General features: G+C 35.4%; 1 protein-coding gene across 2 annotated transcripts; it reads left to right on the forward strand.

The window, feature by feature from the left end:
- The first annotated feature begins 7,066 nt into the window (after positions 1-7,066).
- On the forward strand, positions 7,067-9,128 carry LOC143563489 (protein indeterminate-domain 7-like). 2 transcript variants are annotated; one of them, XM_077051019.1, is made up of 3 exons: positions 7,067-7,401; positions 7,737-8,136; positions 8,456-9,128. In XM_077051019.1, the coding sequence occupies exons 1-3, from the start codon at positions 7,275-7,277 to the stop codon at positions 9,084-9,086; spliced, it is 1,158 nt and encodes a 385-aa protein (XP_076907134.1). In that variant the 5' UTR covers positions 7,067-7,274; the 3' UTR covers positions 9,087-9,128. The 2 variants fall into 2 exon arrangements, with proteins under 2 accessions (XP_076907134.1, XP_076907135.1); XM_077051020.1 differs by having other exon boundaries at positions 7,067-7,392.
- Positions 9,129-13,969: the final 4,841 nt, after the last annotated feature.

The following is a 13,969-nucleotide window of genomic DNA, read 5'->3' on the forward strand; positions in this document are numbered from 1 at the left end:
AAATCTTTTCTTTGATACCATAACACAAAACTTTATATTTAAAACGTCTTTACTTCTTTCTTCAGATGCCAGCCGTTCAATCCATGCCGTGTGTCATCCTCATGCTGACTCTATAATCAGCTCACCTGCGTGCATACTAAAAGTCAGCTACGCTGAGTGAGTTCTAGTTAATCAGGCAACATACAATTTTATTCTCATATATTTCTTAACGTATCCGAAGACACACATTTCTACCTTAACCTCGTATAAATATCCATGGGAGGATCATCACGTAATATCTATTAAAAGAACCTTTACCATTACCATACTATATATAATTTCCATTGGAAGAACACTCTGTATACTTTCTATAGAAGGAACACTTTACTATCCATTGAAGGAACACTATACTTTCCATAGAAGGAACCCTATACTTCCCATTGAAGGAACCCTATACTTTCCATAGAAGGAACCCTATACTTTCCATTGAAGGAACCCTATACTTTCCATAGAAGGAACCCTATACTTTCCATTGAAGGAACCCTATACTTTCCATAGAAGGAACCCTATACTTTCCATTGAAGGAACCCTATACTTTCCATAGAAGGAACCCTATACTTTCCATAGAAGGAACCCTATACTTTCCATTGAAGGAACCCTATACTTTCCATAGAAGGAACCCTATACTTTCCATTGAAGGAACCCTATACTTTCCATAGAAGGAACCCTATACTTTCCATTGAAGGAACACTATCTATAAGTTGATATTTATTATCCATGCAAGGAGCTAATCACCTCCCTCGACGATACGTGCAATATCCGAAGATCGTTCACGTACCGTCAAGCAATCATTCGTATCTATCACATATACCATACACGACATACACATAAAATTATATCCTTTCATTCATACTTTCTTACTTTCTTTTGTATTAACTTACTTTCATATCTTACGTTATAAAGGGCATTACGCCCTACATTCCTCGAGTATTATTAGGGCTCGGTTCCCTTTTCGCAACCATACAACCATACGTTATCATTTCTTTATTCTATTATCTCTATCATGTTCATACGCATAAACTTACATAACATACTTACCTTATTCTTAGCGCTGCGACCTGACAGTACGTGCAATATCCGAAGATCGTTCACGTACCATCAAGCAATCATTCATACATTTCACATTATCCATATAAGGCATACACTTATCTCTTAGGATAAGTGTATTAACAAACATATTGAGTATGCACACAGCCCCGAAAACATAACACATAAATGGGGCTAGAAACTCACCTGAACTCTGCTTCTTTTTCTGATAGCTGTAAATCCCTTCTTTAACTGAGCTCGGCTGACTGAACAAGTTACACGTATCAATTAACTATCACTTCTCATAATGTATTTCTATCTTTATATGACCCACAACGAACGGGGGTCCAGGGGCAGCGCCCCTGGCAGCGGGGTCTAGGGGCGGCAGCCCCTAGCGGGGTCCAAGGGGCAGAGCCCCTGGCTGGGGTCGAGCTGCCAGGTCAGCTTGGAAAAATTTTATTTACATTAACTGTCTTAACACATTTTCCATTAGGTTTTTAATTTATTTTCTAAACGAACTTCACTTTAGGCGAAGTTAAACCTCGGGCGAACTTGGCTTCAGGCGAAGTTAAACCTTAGGCGAACTTGGCTTCAGGCGAATTTAAACTTTAGGCGAACTTGGCTTCAGGCGAAGTTAAACCTTAGGCGAAGTTACGCTTGAAGGCGAAGTTACTCTTGAAGGCGAAGTTCATCAGGCGAACTTAATCTTGCAGGCGAAGTTATCGCGCTGCAGATCTGTTTGCCCATAAATCCTTCGTTTCTTAGCCAAATAACTCGATTTTGGTACCCACGGAATCGTATGATCGGCGCCTACAAATCCCAACCATCAAATCGGCCTAAAATCGACGTTTTAGGGGTCCGATTTGGGCAGTTTGGGTTTCGGGTCCGGTTAACCCATCCAATCCTAACCATTTTCAGTAATATTAGCTTTGTTTGATTTGTTCTTACCTTACCAACTCAGATCTATCAACAAAATCTCGGGTCTCGGCTTCGAATCTTGATCGGTTAGAATGTGTGTGTTTTGAGTGTGTGAAGAAATAGATGTAAATGAAGATATTTTTGGGATTTTGGGGGTATTTATATCCCTGAAATCCCATTCTCATTTAACCCATCTCAATTAATCCAAATCCATAACCAACGTCCATTACCCGACACTAGCCCGACCCATACCAACTCCTATTCTTTTATTTATTTCCTGATAACCCGAGTAAACTTTCCCTTTATTATTAAGTAATATAATTAATATTATCTTGAAATTTCGGGATATTACACCATCAGTCCACCACCTTTAACTAATTGATACCAAACACCATCATCAATAATGTTAATAACATTATTAAAAGTTTTGTGATGATACATATATTACTTGAATTATTATTGATTTATTTTTATCTCATCATAACTGGATGATTAATATCTATAATATTTCAAATTTCTACTTAAGTATTTTATCAAGGCGCTAGTTTTTAGAATTAAGAAAAATGAACGTTGTGTAAATGTGTAATACAAATGCGTGGTGATCTTAATGAAGTTGCTTCGGATGAAGAATAGTTTACTCGAATGAAGACATGTTCAAGATGTGCTCGGATGAAGAGTTCGTGAATCAACTAAAGGGGTTCATATGGGAAAATGTTATTACGAATGTTGTCGATCAAACTAGTTAGTCAATTTCACCATCACTGACATCGCCACCCCCACCCATTAGACCATTCACTATGGGGCTCCGTTGGGTGATGTGGCGGGCGCCGTTGGGCGCTCAACACCACCAAGGGGTGCCCTTGGTGGTGGGGCGCCGTCTTGCGCATCAACCCAATGGCCGTCGTGGTTCATGGTGAATGTGGGCCCCCTCTCACACACACATACATATATATATATATATATATGCATATATATATATATAGGCGTCTTTGGGGGCATTAAACCATAGGGGGGCGGGCTTCGATGCCCCCCGTTGCTTACGTGGCGTTGATGTGTCACGGTGGAGGGGCTTCGAAGCCCCTCACAATTAACCACGCCAGCCTATTTCATATTGTACCCCTCAACATTCATTTACTCACACAATTAACTACACAAATGTTTTTTATGGTAACCCTGAAGTTTCATTAATTATATAACTAACCCCACACGTTTGTTTACGTACGATATCCTACAACTTTAATTTAGTTACACCATTGACCCTACAACTTTTTAATATAACAACCCTCAACTTCCATTAATTAAACATTTAACCACACAACTTTTTAAAATGCTAACCTCGTGTTTCATTAACTTACACAAACAACCCCACAAGCTTTTAATATGGTGCGAACGAAACCGTAACATCCCTAAACGATACCGATCGAGTTTTTGTCACATATTTGCTGCAAAACGCTGTCTAAAGCAACTAGTTCTATTAAATTAAAATATTCAAGATATAACGTGACAAGATAAAATAAAATGTTCACTGTAAACCATTTTTATGATATATACTAAGTTATTAACATGTTATATTATGAACCGTAGGAAAATAACTTTACCACTTGAATATTTATTTTGTATAAAACATGAAGAACTTTTGTGGGGTCAAGTGACACGTCAAGTCACGGACGGCCACCGTCCTTACTTTCATATACAAAAGCCATACTAATTATAACCAAATCATTCTTTTTTTACCTCAAAAGCTATACCTCTTTCTAACGAATATTTTTCCTTTTTTAACCTTTTATTAATAATAATAAATATAAGATGAGATGCACTGTTTTCTCTTTATCTAAATGAACGTGTTCACTTTAATTTTACCCTTTGAAGTTTGATCTAATGCTAAACATTTATTGATACGAGCACACAACAAAAACCATACAAAAGATAAGAAAGTCACATGCATGTCTTTCCCAGATGGGGCAAAGTTGTTGCATTATTTGGAACCGTTAAAATCTTCTCAACGGATTTACCAACGCCTTCAATATGGTCGACCGCACAGCCCTTCTCCGAGAGGTTCATCATCATTGCCCGTCTATCTATCTATGGGTCCAGTTCCTTTATGCCCAGCCAGCTAGGTTGTACGTTGATGATGACTGTATAGGGGCTACTACTGGGGTTAAGCAGGGAGACCCCCTTGGGCCCCTCCTCTTTGCCTTAGCATTACACCCTCTTGTTCTCCGGGTACAAAATGACTGTAACCTCTCATTTCATGCTTGGTACTTGGATGATGGGACTATTATTGGTGGTGCCAACGAAGTCGCTAAAGCCCTAGACATTATCAACTCGGAAGGGCCATCATTGGGGCTGCAACTTAATATTAAGAAAACCGAGGTTTTTTGGCCAGCGTGTAATGGGGTGAAAGTCAAAGATGGGCTCTTCCCTAGTGGGATTGGTAGACCAGAGAGAGGGGTAAAGCTCCTTGGAGGGGCTGTTAGTCGAGATCCCTACTTTATTAAGGAGTTGGCGAGGCGGAGAGCATCTCGTGCGGTTGATTTTATGAAACTCTTACCTTGCCTTAGGGATCCCCAGAGCGAACTCCTCCTACTTAGGTCTTGCATGGGGGTTGCTAAGTTGCTTTTTGGGTTACGAACATGCCACCCCCATATGATGGATGATGCGGTATCCTGTTTTGATAAGGGGCTACGAGAAGCCATCGAAGACATAGTTGTATGTGGAGGCCCGTTCTTTGGTGATCTTCAGTGGCGACTTGCATCTTTACCGATGCGCTTAGGGGGTTTAGGCCTTCTTTCGGCTCATGATGTTGGGGTTTACGCTTTTGTAGCGTCGAGGGCTCAGTCTTGGAAGCTACAGAATCACATCTTAAGGAATAGCGGAGTTGTCGACCTGGACCCAGACTACGTGCAGGCCCTGGAACGCCTAAATGGCGCTCTCCCAGACTTTGACATTGGCGGTTTCTCTAATATGGACACCGCCCCACCAAAGCCTCAAAAAACTTTGGCGAATGCCCTTTTTGGAAAAATCGCTCAGAGCCTGGGAGAAGTTTTTGGATTGTCCCCTCGACAGAAGGCGGTTTTTGAATGCTTACAAGGTCCTCATGCCCAAGATTTTCTGACCGTTATCCCGATTGATGGCTTGGGCCAAAGCATGTCTGCGGTCGAGTATAGAGCCATTCTTAAGTACCGTTTGATGGTCCCAATGTACCCAGAAGACGAAACATGTCCGATCTGCCGTAAGGCCTGCCTGGATAAATTCGGAGAGCATGCGGTTCATTGCAAGGAGATGTCTGGGTTCAAATACCGACATGATTGGGTGCGGGACGTTCTTTGGGACATCTTAAGGCGAGCTGGGATATCAACTAAAAAGGAAGCCCCCGTAAACTTCCTTACAGACCCCACGGAAGGGAGATCCACTCTACGACCGGCAGATTTGCTCGTCTTTGGTTGGGCCGGGGGAAAACACGCTTGTGTTGACCTCACAGGGGTATCTCCCTTAGCTGGTTTGAGTGATAATGGGTTTGTAGCTGGGCAAGCAATGAAAAGGGCTGAAACGAAGAAGGTGGAGAAACATGCTAAAGATTGCGAAGAGAACCAACATGTTTTTGTCCCTCTGGCTTTTGATACATTTGGCTCCTTGGCACCGGAAGCTATCCGTTTTCTAACCAGGGTCCAACAGGTTGTGCATAGCAATGTGTCGACTCCAAAGGGGCAGGGGTATGTCTTTAGCAGGTTAGGGTTTGCAATTCAGAAAGGGGTGGCGGCGCAACTTGTTGCCCGCCTACCTGCTATATTGATGTAATATCTATGTTTCTACATATTGGAACCCAATTTTTAACACATCTAAATAAAAAAAAAAAAATTACCAGAGAATAAAGAGATCTTACACAATGAATAAACCTGAAATCGATTATAAATGTTTGGCAAATGGGCAATTGATTACTAGGTGGTTAGTCAGCTCATCCTCCTCTCCGACCCATGTAATTAGTCGAAATTTATTTAAATATTATGAAAAAAAATATGATCGTATGAATAAAATGAAGTATATAATTACCACCATACCCTTCCTACACTCTATATGCATATTTGATTTGAGGTAGAATTAACAATTCTTAGTTATTCAATTGAAAAAAAAGTGTAAGGTAAGACTGCGTACATCATATCATGAAACACGGGAGCCAAGTGCACTGAATATGCCCTTAGTTATACAATTGGCCGATTATACTAATAACTAAATCATGGTAATATATATTGGGGAAGAGGTTGTATGACGCTTTATATTGTATCAATAGATTGCAATATTATGATAGTTATTTGTGTTAAAATCTAAGAAAATCTTTGTTTCCTAATAATGTATGTAACAACTAATTTTGACCACCACCAAAATTTCTATAAGACTATGTGTAGTGGATGAGCTACACAATGGTTAAATGGGGGCATTATGTGACATGTGACGCCCAGTCAGCAAAATGTGAGTTTTTGTTTTATAGATGTAATTACGTTATAGCCCATATACATATACATATGTATATCACACACACACACACAACAATAAAATAATAATACTTTATCAAACCTCGCAGACGAAAAATAACCCCCCCCCCCCTATCGCCCAAGGGCAGTGTTACTGAATTTAATTTGTAGCCCCCGTCACCCATATTTGTCACCCCATTACACATGACCAAAGTACTCATCAGTATAATTTCACAGACAATACTTATTTATTTAATAGTAAACCTTATATGTACGTAACAAGCATATAAGTAAACTTATTTATCTTCATATCATCTCACAATCACATTTCTCATTTTACTAGTTGAAGTTAACTTCTCATCAGTATAATTTCACAGACAATACTTATTTATTTAACAGTAAACCTTATATGTACGTAACAAGCATATAAGTAAACTTATTTATCTTCACATCATCTCACAATCACATTTCTCATTTTACCAGTTGAAGTTAACTTGCTACATTTAAAGTACCATGCATAATTTAAAAACATCAATAATTAAAATTCTTTGTCTTATCTTATCTGAAAAGTAAGTTCTAACAAAAAGTAATAATTATCTATCATATCTAATTAGCTAGTGACTAGTGAGACACTAATGGAGAAAGATATGGTCCAAGTTAAGTCTATGTCTCACCGACTAAATTCCACACAACCAGTGTAAGATCTATACACCATTCTCTCTCTAAATGATATCCTCTTCTATCAAGATTCAAACATGACAAAAGCTCAACAAAAGTTGTACACTTGAATAATTTGTGCACAAGCTCACAACATAATAAAGAATGTCTAATGAATATTATTCATCACCTCCTTCATCTCTTTCAGCTATCATCCAAGACCCCATTTCAAACCCTAACCCTAATTCCTCAGACTCATCCAAACGAAAGCGAGGCACACCAGGTAATAACGGTCATGCTATAGCTATACCACCCTTATTGTTTTTCACACCATCAAACGGCCGTCCACAAAACATTCAGACAATTGTTTTTACCAAAAAAAAACGTCACACTTTGAAAAGTATTATTCTCTTTTGAACAATATCTGAATGGCCGCTCTGACCATAGATGGCCAGACTTGAAAATTATTGGTTATAACGGCCATTAAGATGTTCTTCAAACTTTGAATTTTTTTTTGTTAAAATGGCCGTCTGATCTCTATCATGCGGCCTATAGCTGGCCTTGATCATAATCACTTAACTTTGTTAATTTGTAGATTGTCTTTCAACCAACTCTTTTAATATACAGATCCAGAAGCAGAAGTGATAGCATTATCTCCAAGATCTCTAACCGCAAAGGACCGGTTCACATGCGAAATATGTAACAAGGGTTTTCAAAGAGACCAAAACCTACAACTTCATAGAAGAGGACACAATCTACCATGGAAGCTTAAACAAAGAAACAAAGATGAAGCTGTGAAGAAGAAGGTTTACATTTGTCCGGAAACAAGTTGTGTTCATCATGATCCATCTCGAGCTCTCGGAGATCTCACCGGAGTTAAGAAGCATTTTTTTCGTAAACATGGTGAGAAGAAATGGAAATGCGAAAAGTGTTCAAAGAAGTACGCGGTTCAGTCGGATTGGAAAGCTCATAACAAGATTTGTGGTACCAAAGAGTATAAGTGTGATTGTGGAACAATCTTTAATAGGTAAGTTAATTATATATATCATCTCAATTATAGTTAAGTTTAGATCATAATGATTAAAGATTGAAAAATATTGGAATATAGTATTTAGGGTTTTAGTTACGAGCCCACGGCCTGATTATATATCTATATATATTATAAGTTTATAACCCTATTGTATGATTTGAAAGCAATCAACTAAATAGGGTTACAACATATAGAGATAAACCAGACACGTGGGTTTGGTACTAAGACCCTAAATACTATATTTCAACAAAAAGGATAACATAAGTTCACTAATATTTTCATGTTTCTGAATTGTTGATATGTATATGATCATCAGGAAAGATAGTTACATAACGCATAGAGCGTTTTGTCATGCTTTAACTGAACAAAATTCGAGAATGGCTTCGTTTTCGATGATGATGAGCGGTGGTGGTGGGATGCGGTTTCCGGGGATGTTAGAAACTAATCTTGATATGAATTTGGCAAAGCCCATGTTACCAATTTGGTTAGATCAAAATGGGAATGATTCACATTTTAAAAACCCTAATAATTCATTTTCGGGGTGTGCGAGTTTTAACAATAATAATGACGGAATGTTGCCATTGGAAACAGTGCAGTGGTTGAACAACTACAGTAGTTCAACCACTGAGCCCCCGGTGGCGGCTCATATGTCTGCCACCGGGCTATTACAAAAGGCAGCTCAAATGGGGTCGACACAAAGTACTGGCCCCGTTAATATGAACCGGTTTGGTGTCATGAGTACAAGTTTATCGAATTTTGATACATTCAATCACAACAACGATGACACATTGATGACGATGATGATGAACTCGATAGAATCAAAGCAAGTTAAAAGCAACGGTGTCAATGCGTCGCATGATTCGGATTTTACTCGAGATTTTCTTGGTGTTGGAGAAAATGAAAGAAGTTTTAATCTTCAACAAGGTTTATTCAAATTCAGTTCTTAATTCAATTCAAAATTGAAGCTTATGAGGGCAAAGTTTTATAAATATAGATGCATGAAATAGAGACAATGATTAATGATTGTAAAAGAGACAAGGGGAGTCACAAGAAGGGAAATAGTACAAGGAAGTGGAACATGTTGCATGTTATTGCAACAGAAACAAAAGTTTTCTTAAATTTGTTTTAAAGAAACTTGTCACTTGTGTGTTGTGTATGCATGGTTCTGGTCTGGTCTTGCCTATACTGCTATACAGCTTGTGATATAGCAGTGTGTATGTTCAGTCTGTGACTAATAATTTGTGGTCATAAGTGGATCGACAAAAAGGTTAAAAATATGGATTCTTCTAGTAAATATGATTTACCTTTTCTATAGGGTTTTTTAGGGACACCATCCATTTTTACTAAAAAAAAACTCACTAATATGTCCCCGTATAGCTCCCCCCCTCCAAAATGCCCCGTATAGCCCGGGGCATATAGGCCCCCGTATAGCCCACTGTTTAACTCTATATGGGCGTATAGGAGGGTGTGGGGTGTCCCCTAGTAGGACCCTTTTCCATATTATTAAAATTTTGCATATATTAACTCATTTTCTTTGTAATAATAAGCATGATCCTCTCCGAGCTTTTCGGATGTCCATACAAGTAATCGGATGTCCATACAAGTAAACAAATGGGGCCTTGTATAAAGAAAAAAAATTCAAAGATCGATGATAATTGTGATAACACTAAATAAAACAAAGTTACTGTGGAAATAAACATAAAAAGTTAGTCTATTATTTTTGGCACATATCAAAAGTTTGAATGTATTCCAGATATTCAAAGTAAGAAAACAACCTCAAACGGCCGTTTGAAAAGTAAAGAGACCATGATTTGATGGCATGTCCTGTCAAACGGTCGTTTGATCCGTTCTTCATACGGTGTGAGACTAGATTTCAGAAGGTGTGGGTATAGCGTTCCCTTAAAATGTGAGGGTGGAAGGAAATGAAAGTTAATGCATATTTGTAAAATTTTATAAAATTATAAATTCTATAAAAAGTTATTTGTGTATTTACTAATATATTTAAGTTACTATACAAAAACAATATATGGTGTTCTAAAATCCTGAATATGTTACAGGAATTAAACTAAATAAAATAGGGATTCATACGCTAATTAGTGCATTTTATGTACACTAATTTGTGTAGTAAACATCTACTAGTGCATTGGTATTGCTATAGAATATATCATTTTAGGTTGGTTTTATGTTTTACCAGTTAAAACTAAATTGAGTTGAATGGTATTTACTATTATAATAAACAAAAATAATAATTGTGTCACATGACACCTAATTGGTCTATTTTTATGTCAAGTGGCACTTCAATTGAACCATCTTATTTGACCCTCCTTGCAATTAGCTTCCTTAATTTACGCATGAGTAATTTTTTAATAACAAACTTCCTTAAATTTTAAGATTTTTTATTGTTTCTTGAAATTAATTCTTAGTTAGAAGTAAATTCTTCAATTAAAGCTACAAAGTACCTTATTTATTCATTATCATTTAGGTAAATCATATTTTCCCTTGGTCGATTACGATTCTTAGTTCTTGATGATTGTTTTCACAATATACATGGTCACAATTAATTGGTTAATTTGTATGCAAGCCGGGTTTTTGTAAACCTTTCATCTTCATCAATGTGTATCTTCGTATTGACTATTGTAGTTAGGGTTCTTACACCTAAATTTGTATTTGTTTTGGTATTATTTTGTATTGTAGTTAGGGTTTTATACCTAAATCATGTTTGATAGATTTGTGTGTTTGAATAGTTTTAATGCTCACCTGTAAGGCTATAATTCAATGTTTATTATCTGCATACTTTTAATGTGTAGACGATGATGGTCATCAAAAGATCAATGAATATTCTTTTAGAAAGTAATTATCAATAAACAACGCCCCACCCAAGTGCTAACGATGGTATCAGCCTTATTTGATACATTTTTAAAACAACCCGTTTTAACCCTAACTGGTTTTGACCCTAACCCATCCTTATTATAAGAATTAAATTATAAGATTTCAATTTATTTTTGTTGAGGCGTAAATAATGGATCTTTTGTTCAGATTATGAATCCATAGGTTTTGTATTACTGACTGCATCAAGAGAGCACCACAAGTTTATATGTGAAAACTTTCTTGATAAAGCAATGTTTTTTATCCTAATTCTATTAAGCCGGACAAAGTGTGCGACATCAAGTGATTTTTAAAATTTTTGTCCATTTGGCTAGGGGCAAAATGGGCCAATTTAAATTAATTGGGATCATTTTCAAAATAGTTTATATTGGTCTTTAAGCTATTATATAGAATCACAACTAAAATGAATTCAAAGACTTTGAAAATAAGATTTTATATTGTGCATTTATATTTAGAAAATGCAACAAACGGGCATGCAAAGTGCAAAATATAATTCCAACAGCATAAGGGTAAATTCAGAAGGGTAAAAAAGGATAATCAAGTAAAGACGCAAATGACAGCTGTATAAAAAGGGCAAAGAACAACTTAAAAGAATAAGCAGCTAATATGAGGTTGGTATTAATGAGATACAGTATCATCGCAAGAGAAAAAAGGAATAATATCCTTCCAAAATGTTAAGAGAAATTTCTTAGTTTTATATAATAGTTATGATGATTTTCCTATAAATTGGTTCCACTCCATAGTAATGGAGCAAGTCCCTAATCTTTAAGTAGTACATGCAGAGTATGTAATGAATGAGTATATGTTAGATCTTGGAGTATTTGTATACAATGGAAATTAGCGTGTTGCTGAGATGTGACTTGAACTCTTTTGGTTTATTAATGATAGTAGTTTTTTTTTGGTTGGTAAAGAATAAGTTTTTCAAAGATTTTTAAATATACAAACGTAAATTTCCACTTTTTCGTTATTACATGTGATATATGTTATTACAATCATAACAAACATATACGTTTTTTTATTTATAACATTTTATAATTTTCCAGCCTGTGTAACACACGGGTTTTTAACCTAGTAACAAATATAAAAAGAAATGTACGCTTGCTTGTCTGCATAAGCAAACTTGATCCGCGGACTTCACCTTCACAAAAAGAAAGTCCTTGGCTGCCTCGCCCGCTATTTTGCCACCTCATCCGGAGGTGAGAAATCCATCTTGTTGTGGGTGCTCTTATATCTAGTGGCGTTAAAATTGTGAATGATATGATTATATTAATTTCTTGTTTTCTTTGTGGCGTTAATGAAAACAATGACATGTACTTAAAACAAATTATCAGGTGGGCTGAAAAGAAAATAGTTATGGGCTATTTCAAATGCATTCTCATGCTCAACTCTTAAAAATTAGTCTTATATTAAATTCAAGTCGAGTTGAAACAATTAAATGGGTGCTGCTAAACGTACCCCTCCCTAAAGTTTTACATTGATACAATTTAGACATTTTTGTTGTTTCTTTTGTCATTTTGTTATCTTTTATTATCATTATTATTTTTATAAAAGCAAATTTTTTTCTATTTTTATTTAATAATTTTTTTCTATTTATCTTTTTATGTAAATTTAAAAGCCTTTATTAAAAACATATTTTTCTTAATTAGAAAAATGTTTTTTTTCTTATCTAAAAAACGATGTTTTTCTTGTTTTAAAAAAATGTATTTTTTTCTATACTTGTTTTAATCTTTTTGGAGAGTATTTTTTTTTTTAAATTAAGAGATAGTTTACATTCTTTTATAAAAAATCATATTATTTTTATAAATAAAAAGGTTGAATAACATACAGCTTGATATAAAAATTGACTCTTTCTCATATAACATTAATCTCATTTATCTAAACCTAACAAAAAAATCAAATTGTTTTGAATACATTATAAAAAAATAAAAAATAAATAAATAAACTAGCTAGATAAAACATACAAAACTTTTTAATACATGTAAAAAATAAAAACAAACTTTTAATAAGATCTTAAAGAAATAAAATAATAAAATCAATAACATAAATATATAAAAAACTATAAAACAAAAATAAAAACTTAATAGTTTTTTATTTGATAATTTAAGAGAATTATAAAATAAAATAAGAGGGACTAACATGTCAATTGCAAATGTCAAAAGGGAATGAAAGTTTAGGAGGGGTGTATGGATAGCAAGGGAGGGGGGTATGTTTAGCCTGACCCTAATTAAATTTACAAGCGGAAATAAATAGGATTCCAGGCTTTGATTCATTGAGCAAACCAACATTTATATTGGTTCGTGCTTTAATTACTTATTAAGATATAGATTCATATAAATGTTTATTCTTGGTTGGATCAAATTTATGTATCAAATGAGAAGAAATCGTTGGTTGAATGAATAGTTTTTTCTATGTGGCAGGTTATCTAAAAGACTAGAAATAAGGCGACTTGAAGACGGAGCTTATTTTCGAGTCTACTATACATTTCTTGTTTCTTTGGATTGTAACTAGAAACAAAAAAAGCAAAAATAAGTTGGATAAGTGGATCCAAAACCCACTTATTTTCATGTAATTTTGTCTTAGGGTTGCTTGGTTAGCTTTTTCTAACCAGCTTAGTGTGTTTTATAAATCTTGTCGTTCAAAAAAATATATATTCATATAGCTAATCACACTGAATCAATTCCAAAATCAACATCTACCGTTCAAAAAAAATATAGAGTCATATAACTAATCACGTTGAATCGATACCCAACCAACATTCATATTAATAAATAGTATACTACGTGTCAAAAAAAAGTTTGTTTTTTTTAAATTAACATATTAGTCGTAGACTCGCGGTATATGTCTTTGTAAATTAAAGACATAACAAGATAGAATAAGCTTGAATCCACCCAAATCAAAGTTGATTGTTAATTAATCGCTAACCAAATCGTCTTTTCTAATAACC

This window comes from Bidens hawaiensis, unplaced genomic scaffold (genome assembly GCF_021521415.1).
Source record: "Bidens hawaiensis isolate Kalapana, Puna unplaced genomic scaffold, B.hawaiensis_p1.1 tig00021494_1, whole genome shotgun sequence".
In the NCBI taxonomy this organism is placed as follows: domain Eukaryota; kingdom Viridiplantae; phylum Streptophyta; class Magnoliopsida; order Asterales; family Asteraceae; genus Bidens; species Bidens hawaiensis.

Bases quoted from the DNA above. Each gene is read 5' to 3' on its own strand.
- LOC143563489 (XM_077051019.1), top strand. From the start codon at position 7,275: ATGTCTAATGAATATTATTCATCACCTCCTTCATCTCTTTCAGCTATC. The intron at 7,402-7,736 runs GTCATGCTATAG...TTTAATATACAG, and splicing joins AGGCACACCAGGTAATAACG to ATCCAGAAGCAGAAGTGATA. The intron at 8,137-8,455 runs GTAAGTTAATTA...TATGATCATCAG, and splicing joins TGTGGAACAATCTTTAATAG to GAAAGATAGTTACATAACGC.